Here is a 12,735-nt window from a genome sequence, read left to right on the forward strand (position 1 = left end):
GGTCTCACAAAGCATTGGGAGTGACTCACTGATTGGTTTTTACAATGACTGTGGAGTGACTCACGGATTGGTCTTGCCGAGACAATAGAAGGCACTGCCATCAGGTATGGGGACGATCTTCTCTTTCGGAGGTGCAAAGTCAGTCACCTTTAACGCTGAACCTTTTCAACAAACAGGAGAGTAATGAAGAAATCATGAAAGAGCACTAATTTTTCCCTTTACTAAATGAATCTCCACTGCTTTCCACTGATTACAAAAATAACAAACAGAAGCATCTCTCTTTTTTAAATGGTTTTTCCTCTTTTTTCTCCAGATTGGAATGCCCAGCTGTACATATATCTCTCTTCACTACAACATCCACTTGTAATCAAAGAGAGGGCAGGTAGGTCTGCGCTTATGGAGTTAAATCAGTGTCAACTGCCATCCTGGTCCTAAACTGTGTGTCACTCCTTTGAGTGAAGTGGACACAAAGTGCAGAGAAACACGTGGGACGGGGGAGAAACAAACAGAACACTTTTAAGAAGAACCAAAATAACAAACAGGAGGGAACTCAAAGAACTAAACACTACACTGAAGGCAAGCAAATAATACAGGAAACCACTAGAGAACAGCTAACAAACACGACAGAGAAGTACCCAGGAATCACAATAGACAGGCACTAGAAATGAGGCTGAGGAAACGAGGTACAGCAAAAAAAAAAAAACAAGCAAAGACTGAAAAAACACTCAGAAGAACAATCAGATGAGACTACAGAGAACACTCAGATGAGACTAATGACTAACAGCATACAGGTGAGGGAACCTAGTTACACTGTTGTAAGTCGCTCTGGATAAGAGCGTCAGCTAAATGCCTATAATGTAATTAAACAATGAAACAATAATAGAAATATTAACAAGGGAACAAGTGAAACAGCTAGACACAAGGGAAATACAGTAGGTAAGGACAACACAACAAAGAAGGGAAGCTTAGCAGGGGACACAACGGGAAGGGCTAGGATGGGGGGGGGGGGGCAGCAAGGTCTCTGGCATCCAGGAACTGTGACACCCTGGCATTTTCATCCAAAATCCCAGTTCCTCTCTGTGATTCACAGTTTGTATTTACAGCTGGAGCTGTGTTCACTGGCTAGCTAATTATACTGTATCAGTATCCAGCTGGTTACCTACTGCTAGCTGACCATCAACCTTTATGCCAACACATCATACAAATTGACTCATACAACAACACCAATAAATAACATTATAATAACATTATAGGATATACGGCTCCCATGCTTCCTGGCCCTAACCAGCTGTCAGTCATCAACATGCTTAGCTTGCGTGCATCAGAATCATAACAATTTTGAACATCGTACCCAGAAATATGCACATGATGACCTTGAGCTTCAGTATATGACCGCACACGTGAGGACTGTGTCCATGATTACAAAAAGTAAACAGACATATCAGGATGTGTATATATTAGGAGTGCAGTTGTTTTATGCACAAACTCTGAATCAGAGACAAACTGTGAATTATACTGATGGTGACTTCTGACACAGATTTAATTCCATATACAGTACTGTGCAAAAGTCTTAGGCACCCTAGATTTTTAAATATAATATATAGTATATATTTGGTCTTAGATGCTTATTTTTTGTTTCCTGCATTCGTGTGTCAGTAGAAAACAGCAAATTTGAGAGTTCTAAACATGAATTTTCCAAAAAATGAAATTTTACAGCTACATTTTTGTATTTTGTTAAATAAAGTAATATTTTAAGTAACAGACTACTTTTCAGATAAAAACTGGATCAAGGGTCTCTGGGATTACCTGGAGAGCCAGAAGCAAGCGAAACAGCCAAAATCTACAGAAGAACTGTGGCAAGTTCTCCAAAATGCTTGGAACAACCTACCAGCCGATTTTCTTATAAAACTGCAGGACAGTGTACCTAAGAGAACTGATGTAGTTTTAAAGGGTGGTCACACCAAAAATTGACTTTTTCGATATTTATAACCTTTCATTTCATTATTTTTTAAAGCATCTTAGCTGTACAGCATTTTTTTACAGGTGCCTAAGACTTTTGCACAGTACTGTATATGTGTGTGTAGGGTGGGGGTGGTGTCACTCTAGCTGTCTGTCTTATTCAAAATAAAAATAAAAAACATAAGAATATAATGACTCCTCCCATCAACATGGCAGCTTCTTTCTAAATTCTTCCCCAACACATGCAATGCCAACCACTGCTTCTTTTCAACACCGCAGGACAAAAGTCAGGTTCGAACAGACATGAGTCTGAGGAAGACGCATCACGTGCAGCTCAACAAGTGGACTTAAAGGCACCCAACTGAACAGTGGGGGGTCACTGATGCATGATGGGATGCTGACAGACGGGCCAGTTGAGACCCTCCTGTCCGTGGGTGACGGAAGAGCCAATTGTGCTATCGCCCTGTGGGGCTGCCAGCCACAGTTGGCACTGGTATGGCTTGGATGTGGTAACAGACAGTTCCACACAATGGAACAGCGCCTTAACTGACCATGGGGCTCATCCACACACTGGAACAGGGCCTTAATAGATACCAGACCATGGGGCCCATCCAACAGGATGGGAGACCCAAAAACCCTGTGTTTCCCTTTTAAAAGGACTGGCTCACCACCTTCGCCGTCGTCCAGGTCGTCCTCCTCTTCCTCTTCCATCTGTTTAGAGTGTGAGGAAGTAAGCAGAGATCAGAAGAGCGGAACGCAGAGCGGGCTTGACATCCATGATGACATAAACAGGGATGGCCATAAGTGGACAGGTTCAAAAGAGGGTTGGCTTGGCCTGGAAAGACATGCGCAGGGCAGCTGACTCAGGAGCCATATGTAATCCCCCCCTCAAGGGTTCACTATTTTACTGGGGTCCCTTCTATATTTGTTACCCTCTCTGTGTTTTACCTGTCTGAATAAAGCAAAAGATAGACGAGGGCTGACTGTCCTGTTCTCCTTTTAAAAAAAAAGAATTCCCTCTCCCACTCCACCAGCATATAAAACCACCTCTCCTCTCTCTGATTTCTAACATTATCCCTAACCCTCTCTCTGCATGGGCAAGAAGGGCTTTTCCAGTTACCAGAACACAAATAAGAGTATATTGTGCTTCATTTGAGGGTGGGTTTATGGGTTGGTGTATGAAGGTACCAGACCTGGGTCAAATACGTATTTGTTTTGGATTCAAATATTTTTCTACGCTTTACTGAGCTTGTCTGGTGTACTGGAACCAATGAAACATTCTCAAAAAGTGCAAACCCTGCCTTCTGGTCATATTGGCTCAATTACACCAGGCAAGATCAATAGAACACAGAAAAGTATTTGAAACCAAAACAAATACGTATTTAATCCAGGTCTGGAAGGTACTGATGGTAGGAGTGGTTAGGGAATGGGGCTCATAACTCAGAGGTTGCGGGTCTGATTCCAAGATGGGGCACAGCCATTGTACCCTTGAGCAAGGCGCCCTGAACTGCTTCAGTGAATGTCCAGCTGCATAAACAAATGGTATATAAACTCTAAGCTGTCACTGTGGATGAGAATGTGAGCTGAATGTAGTGACTGTAATATTCAGAGCCATAAAGACCTCCATTGGTCTTGTGCCCAAACAATCCAAAGGGAAAAGTCACATGGGACACAGGTGACATCACTAACCGTAACAAAAAGAAACACTTCACCTTTCTCTTTTCCCCGTCCTCATCATCCTCATCCTCTTCGTCATCCTCGTCTTCTTCCTCCTCATCATCATCAGACTTCTCGCTACAAAACAGGAAGTGCAACCCCTTCCATCGGCCCATAAAAACATAACTCCCTGTCTAATTCCATCCTACTGAGCATGAGCAGAGTGTATCTCTCCACTCCTCCTCTCTTGTTCATTCCTCCTTCATTAGCAGCATAACAGCCAGGCTCATAATGGGTGGAGCTACCAGGTACTGTCTTTCACTGACTAGAGCCAATCACAAGAAAGAAGTAACTCTGTGTGGCATTTGATCCGCCGGAGAGGCGGATTGGACTCAGTTGTGCCGGCTGGTGGAGAGAGCACACGCACCTGGGCTGCCTTAGCTAATCAGCCCAGGTGCTTAAAGGTGTGCTGCTCTCCACAGTTCGCAGCCGAGACCGGGAGCTCTCACAAAGAACGCAGTTATGATTTTCATTTTATTTTGGAATTGTGTTTGAGAAAAAAAGAAAAAGGAAGCAATCCTCAGCTGGAATGCTGGAGGAGCTGGACCTGGCCGGGAAGGCGGGTCAGCTACGGGCAGCGCACGGAAAAGTGGTCGTGCCATTTTACTTTCTTTTGTCTTTGTTATTTTAGCTTGTTGTTTTAGTTTATTGTTTTTGCGTGGAAGCCGTGAGGGGGAAGGGTGAAAATGGGTATTTATTTTATTTCGTGTTTATGTGGGTGTGCGCTCTCTCGCGCCAAGCGGCAAGCAACGGTGTTCCCCGCCACAGCCACATTTCCCTCCCAGGGGTGTCATGCTGGCATGTGAAAGTTTGGTTTGAGGGTTGCAAGTCACTGGCAACACGTAATAGCTCCACCCACTTTTGGTGTTTGTGATGGTTCACGTCCTCATTTAGCCCCTCCCGCTCACCTTAATGTCCCGCCCCTCAAACTGTCCTCACCGTAGTGCTGCTTCTCTCCTGTCCCCACCCCCATATCCTCTGCCCCCACCCTCACCTGTCTGACAGTTTTTGTATCTCTACCCCAATCGCCGTCTCGCTTACTCTACGTTTTTGCCAACAGTAGCCAAATTGTCCACAGCAATAGCCAAGAAGACGTTCAGCAGGATATCTGACGAGAGAGGCAGTTAAGGGAGGACCTGAAGCCCAAGCGAAAGAAAGAAAGAGGGATAGAAGAGGGATAAAACAGACAACGTATGGTGGGGAGACAGTGAAAGAGGCACAAAGACTGGTAAAGAGAGAAAAAGAGGGATGGAGAGGGAAAGATAGAGAAATGGAGGAATGGAAATAGAGGGATGATGACAGAGATTCTGAAAGGAAGAGAAAGTGACTGAGATGGCGATAGAGAGGTGTAGAGGTGTAAAATAAGCCAGCATGTTCACTGAAAGGATACAGTTTCCGCAGATGAACAGAATAACAAAGTATATGCTGACGATCATTCCCAGAATGCTGGGGCCTCCGTATGCCATGATACCATCATACATTACAGAGTTCCAGTCCTCACCGGTCAAGATCTACACAGGGAAACAGACAGAGAGGGATACAGGATCAATTCTAAACTGATCGACACACAGGGGACAGGGACAGAGAGTTAGGCCTGCTGCCTTAAAGATGAGGTGTCGGCAGTACTGAAGTGGCAAATGGAGCATTTTGCGCACGCATGCCTGTGTCTGCCACACACGCAGTAACGACTCGCCTGGCAGGCCTATGACATGCGTGGGGCCAGAGCGTGGCTGGGCAGCTTGTCACTGGAAGAGTGAGGAGCCCTGGGAAGGTGTCAAGGTGCCCGCTGGTCTGCGCTCGTCAAATTTGTATTTGCGCCAAGGCTGCATCCAGCAGGCAAGATGATGAGAAGAGGAGAGCAGGAGCAGCAGAGCGATGGATATGAGTGAGCAGCGGGTCACAGGTTGGACAGAGACGACCAGTGCCTAAGAGAGACAGTAACTGAGCTTAGGTACCCTGCAAACAGCAATGACACCAGGGGAATCATACCTCAACTACACAATCTCAACTGCACTATAACCTCACCTCAACTGCACCTGAAACGCATTTCAACCACACCAACTACACAATCTCAACTGCACTATAACCTCACTCAGCACAAAACTCAATGCACTATAACTCACCAACTGCACCTGAAATGCATTTCAACCACCCAACACCAACTCAACTGCACTATAACTCACCAACTGCCCTGAACATTTCAACCACACCAACTACACAATCTCAACTGCACTATAACCTCACCTCAACTACACAATCTCAACTGCACTATAACCTCACCTCAACTGCACCTGAAATGCATTTCAACCACACCAACTACACAATCTCAACTGCACTATAACCTCACCTCAACTACACAATCTCAACTGCACTTCAACCTCAACTGCATCTCAGCCACCCCTCAACCACACAACCTCAACTCTACTTAAACCACACCTCAACTACACAACCTCAGCTGCACCACGACCACACCACCTTAACTGCCCCTCAATCACACCTCAGCCACACAAAATCAACTGCACTTGAACTACACCTCAACCATATCACCACAACTGCACCTCAACTACATAACCACATCACCTCAAACGTACCTCAACCAAACCTCAAATGCACCTCAAACATATCTCAAATACACCTCAACTGCATCAATTCAAACACACCTCAAGCACACCTAAAATGCATTACATTACATTAAATTACATTTATTTGACAGACGCTTTTATCCAAAGCGAAGTACAATCTTTATCTTTGTCATTATTACATGTCTTTGCGGTCAGCAGGAGGGGCGGGGTCTTACCGCGTAACCCTGAATATGCGGAGCAGCCGAACGCAGCGGAGCACGGCGATGCCGATCGGCGGCATGACCTCCAGCTCCACCAGGATGGTCTCCAGGATTCCGCCGCACACCACGAAGCAGTCAAAGCGGTTGAAGAAGGCCTTGAAGTACACTCTGAAACCCAGGCTGTACATCTTCATGAGCATCTCCAGGGTGAAGAGAGACAGCAGGATCCGATTGGCTGTTTCTGAAAAAAGAAGAGGGGGGAGGATTATTACACTGCAGTTATCACCCAATTAACAAAAAGGCTCAACAAGACAAAGTGGAAAAGGGGATCACTGATTGGCTGGTACATGACAGTGTGTCATAGCCTGAGGGACAGGATGTAACCAATCACAATTTATTAATATTATATAAAGAACATGAACTATATAGATTTTGGCTACAGGCTTTTTACAATTGTATTGTTCCATAAGATTATCATCATAAGGTATCAGAGACCCCACAGGGTCCTTTCCTCCACTCCTCAAAAAGAGGCACAAGATTCTCCACCGGAGGTCTCATACCCATTTGGAAATGGGAGTTCTGCAGAAGCCTGATAACGATCCATTCATTTGAATCAGGTGTGTTTGAGCAGGGAGACATCTAAAACATGCAGGGCAGTGGGTCCCCAGGACCAGGGTTGAGAAACACTGTAGACCCTTCCACCACAGTAAGTCTCCTGCCTCTCCCTCCTGTGCATCTTGAGTGTGGTACAGTCTTAGGGCTATGAAGCAGGGCGGCTCAGTCTTAGAGCTGTGAAGCAGAGCAGTTCAGTCTTAGGGCCGTGAAGCAGAGCAGTTCAGTCTTAGGGCTGAGAAGCAGGACGGCTCAGTCTTATATCTGGGAAGCAGGGCGACTCAGTCCTAGGGCTGTGAAGCAGGGCGGCTCAGTCTTAGGGCTGTGAAGCAGGGCGGCTCAGTCTAGGGTCTGGGAAGCAGGGTGGCTCAGTCTTAGGGCTGTGAAGCAGGGCGGCTCAGTCTTAGGGCTGTGAAGCAGGGCGGCTCAGTCTAGGGTCTGGGAAGCAGGGCGGCTCAGTCTTAGGGCTGTGAGGCAGGACGGTTCAGTCTAGGGTCTGGGAAGCAGGGCGGCTCAGTCTTAGATCTGGGAAGCAGGGCGGCTCAGTCTTAGGGCTGTGAAGCAGGGCGGCTCAGTCTAGGGTCTGGGAAGCAGGGCGGCTCAGTCTTAGGGCTGTGAGGCAGGACGGTTCAGTCTAGGGTCTGGGAAGCAGGGCGGCTCAGTCTTAGATCTGGGAAGCAGGGCGGCCCAGTCTTAGGGCTGTGAAGCAGGGCGGCTCAGTCTAGGGTCTGGGAAGCAGAAAACACACGCAGGCAGATTATCTCTCTTCTGTCAGAGATACAAAGCAGAGATGGATCCTGACCAAGTACAGGCTCAGTGACCACACGCTCGCAACTGAAATAGGCAGATAGAAAAACTCATGGGTACCAAAACAAGAGCACCTTTCCTGTCTTGCTCACTGCAAGACAGGAGAGGTGGAACCGGAGATGCACTTCCTCCTTACTTGCACAAAATATTTACAAATTAGAAAAAAATATTTCCAAAAATTATCCCAAATGATAAATCATTTAAATTTCATATCAAAGGAAGAAAAATGTGCAATTCTTTTAGGGGAAGGATCAACAGCCCCAAGTGCGGCACAGTTCATTTAAGCCTGTCATAACCTGAGGGACAGTGAGTGGCCACCCACCCCATATAAACATGTACATATTTATTGATTTACTTCTGTTGCTGTCAATGCTGTTATTGTTATATATTGTTACATTTATCACTATTATTTTAATATTATTATTATTTTACATATTATATATGTATGCTTTGGCAATAATTAGATTTGTATTTCATGCCAATAAAGCAACTTAAATTGAAAAAAATTGAGAGCTGGAGAGAGAGAGGGAGAGACAGAGCAAGAAAGAGAGAGCAGGAGATAGAGAGAGAGGAAGAGTGAGAGAACAGGAGAGACAGAGGGAGAGAGCGAGAGAGAGAGCAGGAGAGACAGAGGGAGAGCGAGAGAGAGCGCAGGAGAGACAGAGGGAGAGCGAGAGAGAGAGAGCAGGAGAGACAGAGGGAGAGAGAGAGAGAGAGCAGGAGAGACAGAGGAGAGGAGAGAGAGCGAGAGAAGAGGGAGAGCGAGGAGAGACAGAGGAGGAGAGCGAGAGAGAGCAGCAGAGACAGAGAGAGAGTGAGAGAGCAGGAGAGACAGGAGGGAGAGAGAGCGAGAGAGAGAGCGCAGAAGAAGAGGAGAGAGCGAGAGAGAGAGAGGAGAGACGAGGAGAGGAGAGAGACGAGAGGAAGAAGTGAGAGCAAGAGAGCGGAGAGAGAGAGGAGAGAGCGAGAGAGAGAGCAGGAGAGACAGAGGGAGAGCGAGAGAGAGAGCGCAGGAGAGACAGAGGGAGAGTGAGAGAGAGCAGGAGAGACAGAGGGAGAGTGAGAGAGAGCAGAGAGCGAGAGAGAGAGCAGGAGAGACAGAGGGAGAGAGCGAGAGAGAGAGCAGGAGAGACAGAGGGAGAGTGAGAGAGAGAGAAGGAGAGACAAAGTGAGAGCGAGAGAGCGCAGGAGAGACAGAGAGAGGCAGAGCGGGGGGGGGGGGGAGGCTTTGCTCACCCTGCAGGCGCGTCAGCCACTCGGGCTGGTTGTAGTGTTCGGAGGCGCTGGCGGCCGTGTTCAGGAACACCAGCAGCAGCACCAGCCAATAGAAGAGCGCGGACTTGACGGCGGCTCGGCAGGTCTTGCGGATGGCGAAGTTGATGCGGCACAGCTGCTCGCTGCGGGGGGGGGGGCGGGAGGCGGGGGGAGGGAGGTGATGAACATTAGAGCGCAAAGACACAGTGCACACATGCGTAAAGAAGCCCACGGTATAGATTGAGAGTAAGAACAGCGGCAAATGCTAAAGGGCCTCCTCACACCTCCCAATCCCATTATTTCACAGTATTTGTATTTGTCATCATCGTTCCCAGTGAATTCCCTGTTACCTGTTAGTAACAGTCACTGCTAAGGGGCTCGCAGACTAAGCATCTAAGTAAGGAGAGATAATACTTCACCACTTCATTCTAAACTGATATTCAACAACTGTGAATGATTTGATTTAAGAGCTCGGTTTTACAACACTAGCGTTTAAATACCATTTTAAAAGGCGGAAAGGGGTGCTTTCGAATGGGGCGTTCCCGATGTCATATTAGGATTGTGCAAACTCACCAAATGCTGTTGGCCATTATCCGAGCACTGAGAAAAACACCAAAAAGACAGAAAGACAAAACAAGGTCTCGATAAAACAGAAGGCAGACAGGTATACATATCACAGGTTTGTAAAATAAATAAATAAATAAAAGCTTAACTCATAGTACATATACATCACTACACTGTAAAGGGCCATATGATGCATATACAGCACTGCAGTGTAAAGGGTCATATGGTGCATATACAGCACTGCAGTGTAAAGGGCCATATGGTGCATATACAGCACTGCAGTGTAAAGGGTCATATGGTGCATATACAGCACTGCAGTGTAAAGGGCCATATGGTGCATATACAGCACTGCAGTGTAAAGGGTCATATGGTGCATATACAGCACTGCAGTGTAAAGGGTCATATGGTGCATATACAGCACTGTAAAGGGCCATATGGTGCATATACAACACTGCAGTGTAAAGGGCCATATGGTGCATATACAGCACTGCAGTGTAAAGGACCATATGGTGCATATACAGCACTGCAGTGTAAAGGGACATATGGTGCATATACAGCACTGCAGTGTAAAGGACCATATGGTGCATATACAGCACTGCAGTGTAAAGGGCCATATGGTGCATATACAGCACTGTAAAGGGTCATATGGTGCATATACAGCACTGCAGTGTAAAGGGTCATATGGTGCATATACAGCACTGCGGTGTAAAGGGTCATATGGTGCATATACAGCACTGTAAAGGGCCATATGGTGCATATACAGCACTGCAGCGTAAAGGGTCATATGGTGCATATACAGCAGCTGTAAAGGGTCATGTGGTGCATATACAGCACTGCAGTGTAAAGGGTCATATGGTGCATATACAGCACTGTAAAGGTCATATGGTGCATATACAGCACTGCAGTGTAAAGGCCATATGGTGCATATACAGCACTGCAGTGTAAAGGGACATATGGTGCATATACAGCACTGCTAAGGGTCATATGGTGCATATACAGCACTGCAGTGTAAAGGGTCATATGGTGCATATACAGCACTGTAAAGGGCCATATGGTGCATATACAGCACTGCAGTGTAAAGGGTCATATGGTGCATATACAGCACTGCAGTGTAAAGGGTCATATGGTGCATATACAGCACTGCAGTGTAAAGGGTCATATGGTGCATATACAGCACTGTAAAGGGTCATATGGTGCATATACAGCACTGCAGTGTAAAGGGCCATATGGTGCATATACAGCACTGCAGTGTAAAGGGTCATATGGTGCATATACAGCACTGCAGTGTAAAGGGTCATATGGTGCATATACAGCACCTGTAAAGGGCATATGGTGCATATACACACTGCAGTGTAAAGGGCCATATGGTGCATATACAGCACTGCAGTGTAAAGGGACATATGGTGCATATACAGCACTGCAGTGTAAAGGGCATATGGTGCATATACAGCACTGCAGTGTAAAGGGCATATGGTGCATATACAGCACTGCAGTGTAAAGGGCCATATGGTGCATATACAGCACTGTAAAGGGTCATATGGTGCATATACAGCACTGCAGTGTAAAGGGTCATATGGTGCATATACAGCACTGCAGTGTAAAGGGTCATATGGTGCATATACAGCACTGTAAAGGGCCATATGGTGCATATACAGCACTGCAGCGTAAAGGGTCATATGGTGCATATACAGCACTGCAGTGTAAAGGGTCATGTGGTGCATATACAGCACTGCAGTGTAAAGGGTCATATGGTGCATATACAGCACTGTAAAGGGTCATATGGTGCATATACAGCACTGCAGTGTAAAGGACCATATGGTGCATATACAGCACTGCAGTGTAAAGGGACATATGGTGCATATACAGCACTGTAAAGGGTCATATGGTGCATATACAGCACTGCAGTGTAAAGGGTCATATGGTGCATATACAGCACTGTAAAGGGTCATATGGTGCATATACAGCACTGCAGTGTAAAGGGTCATATGGTGCATATACAGCACTGCAGTGTAAAGGGTCATATGGTGCATATACAGCACTGCAGTGTAAAGGGTCATATGGTGCATATACAGCACTGTAAAGGGTCATATGGTGCATATACAGCACTGCAGTGTAAAGGGCATATGGTGCATATACAGCACTGCAGTGTAAAGGGTATATGGTGCATATACAGCACTGCAGTGTAAAGGTCATATGGTGCATATACAGCACTGTAAAGGGTCATATGGTGCATATACAGCACTGCAATGTAAAGGGTCATATGGTGCATATACAGCACTGCAGTGTAAAGGGTCATATGGTGCATATACAGCACTGTAAAGGGTCATATGGTGCATATACAGCACTGCAGTGTAAAGGGCCATATGGTGCATATACAGCACTGCAGTGTAAAGGGTCATATGGTGCATATACAGCACTGCAGTGTAAAGGGTCATATGGTGCATATACAGCACTGCAGTGTAAAGGGTCATATGGTGCATATACAGCACTGTAAAGGGCCATATGGTGCATATACAGCACTGCAGTGTAAAGGGCCATATGATGCATATACAGCACTGCAGTGTAAAGGGCCATATGGTGCATATACAGCACTGCACTGTAAAGGGAAATATGGTGCATATACAGCACTGCAGTGTAAAGGGCCATATGGTGCATATACGGCAATGCACTGTAAAGGGCAATATGGTGCATATACAGCACTGAAGTGCAATGCGGAGATGCAATCTCCCATAGCACAGAGCAAAGCAGCAGTAGGAGGAGTGCCCGGCTTCACCAGCAGGAGGCGCAGCAGCCTTCGTCATCATCAATGTATATTTTGTTCTCCTCATCCTCATCCTCGTCACTACCTGATGGGGACAGAGAGAAGAAACAACTCTGACAATTTTCTGTAAAGAAATACCTTTGTGCATTGCTCTGTGTGTGCAAAAGCCCAAATACAGAGGAAAAGGGGCTGTAGGCGGGCCAACCGGGAGACCGGCCAATCAGGAGGCCGGCCTGTCAGAAGACCGATCAATCAGGCAGCACAGACTCACAGCCATTGA

The 12,735-nt window shown here is 46.4% G+C and overlaps 1 protein-coding gene across 1 annotated transcript in view; it reads right to left on the reverse strand.

The window, feature by feature from the left end:
• The window catches only part of LOC135238129 (voltage-dependent L-type calcium channel subunit alpha-1D-like), a 48,663-nt gene that overhangs the window by 23,464 nt on the left and 12,464 nt on the right, over positions 1-12,735 (reverse strand). The window contains 10 exon segments of the mRNA XM_064305836.1: positions 65-161; positions 2,628-2,661; positions 3,672-3,753; positions 4,717-4,783; positions 5,066-5,363; positions 5,570-5,600; positions 6,473-6,698; positions 9,113-9,273; positions 9,704-9,730; positions 12,468-12,540. Coding sequence (XP_064161906.1) covers positions 65-161; positions 2,628-2,661; positions 3,672-3,753; positions 4,717-4,783; positions 5,066-5,363; positions 5,570-5,600; positions 6,473-6,698; positions 9,113-9,273; positions 9,704-9,730; positions 12,468-12,540 — 1,096 coding nt within the window.

Source organism: Anguilla rostrata, chromosome 13, assembly GCF_018555375.3.
Source record: "Anguilla rostrata isolate EN2019 chromosome 13, ASM1855537v3, whole genome shotgun sequence".
Taxonomy (NCBI): domain Eukaryota; kingdom Metazoa; phylum Chordata; class Actinopteri; order Anguilliformes; family Anguillidae; genus Anguilla; species Anguilla rostrata.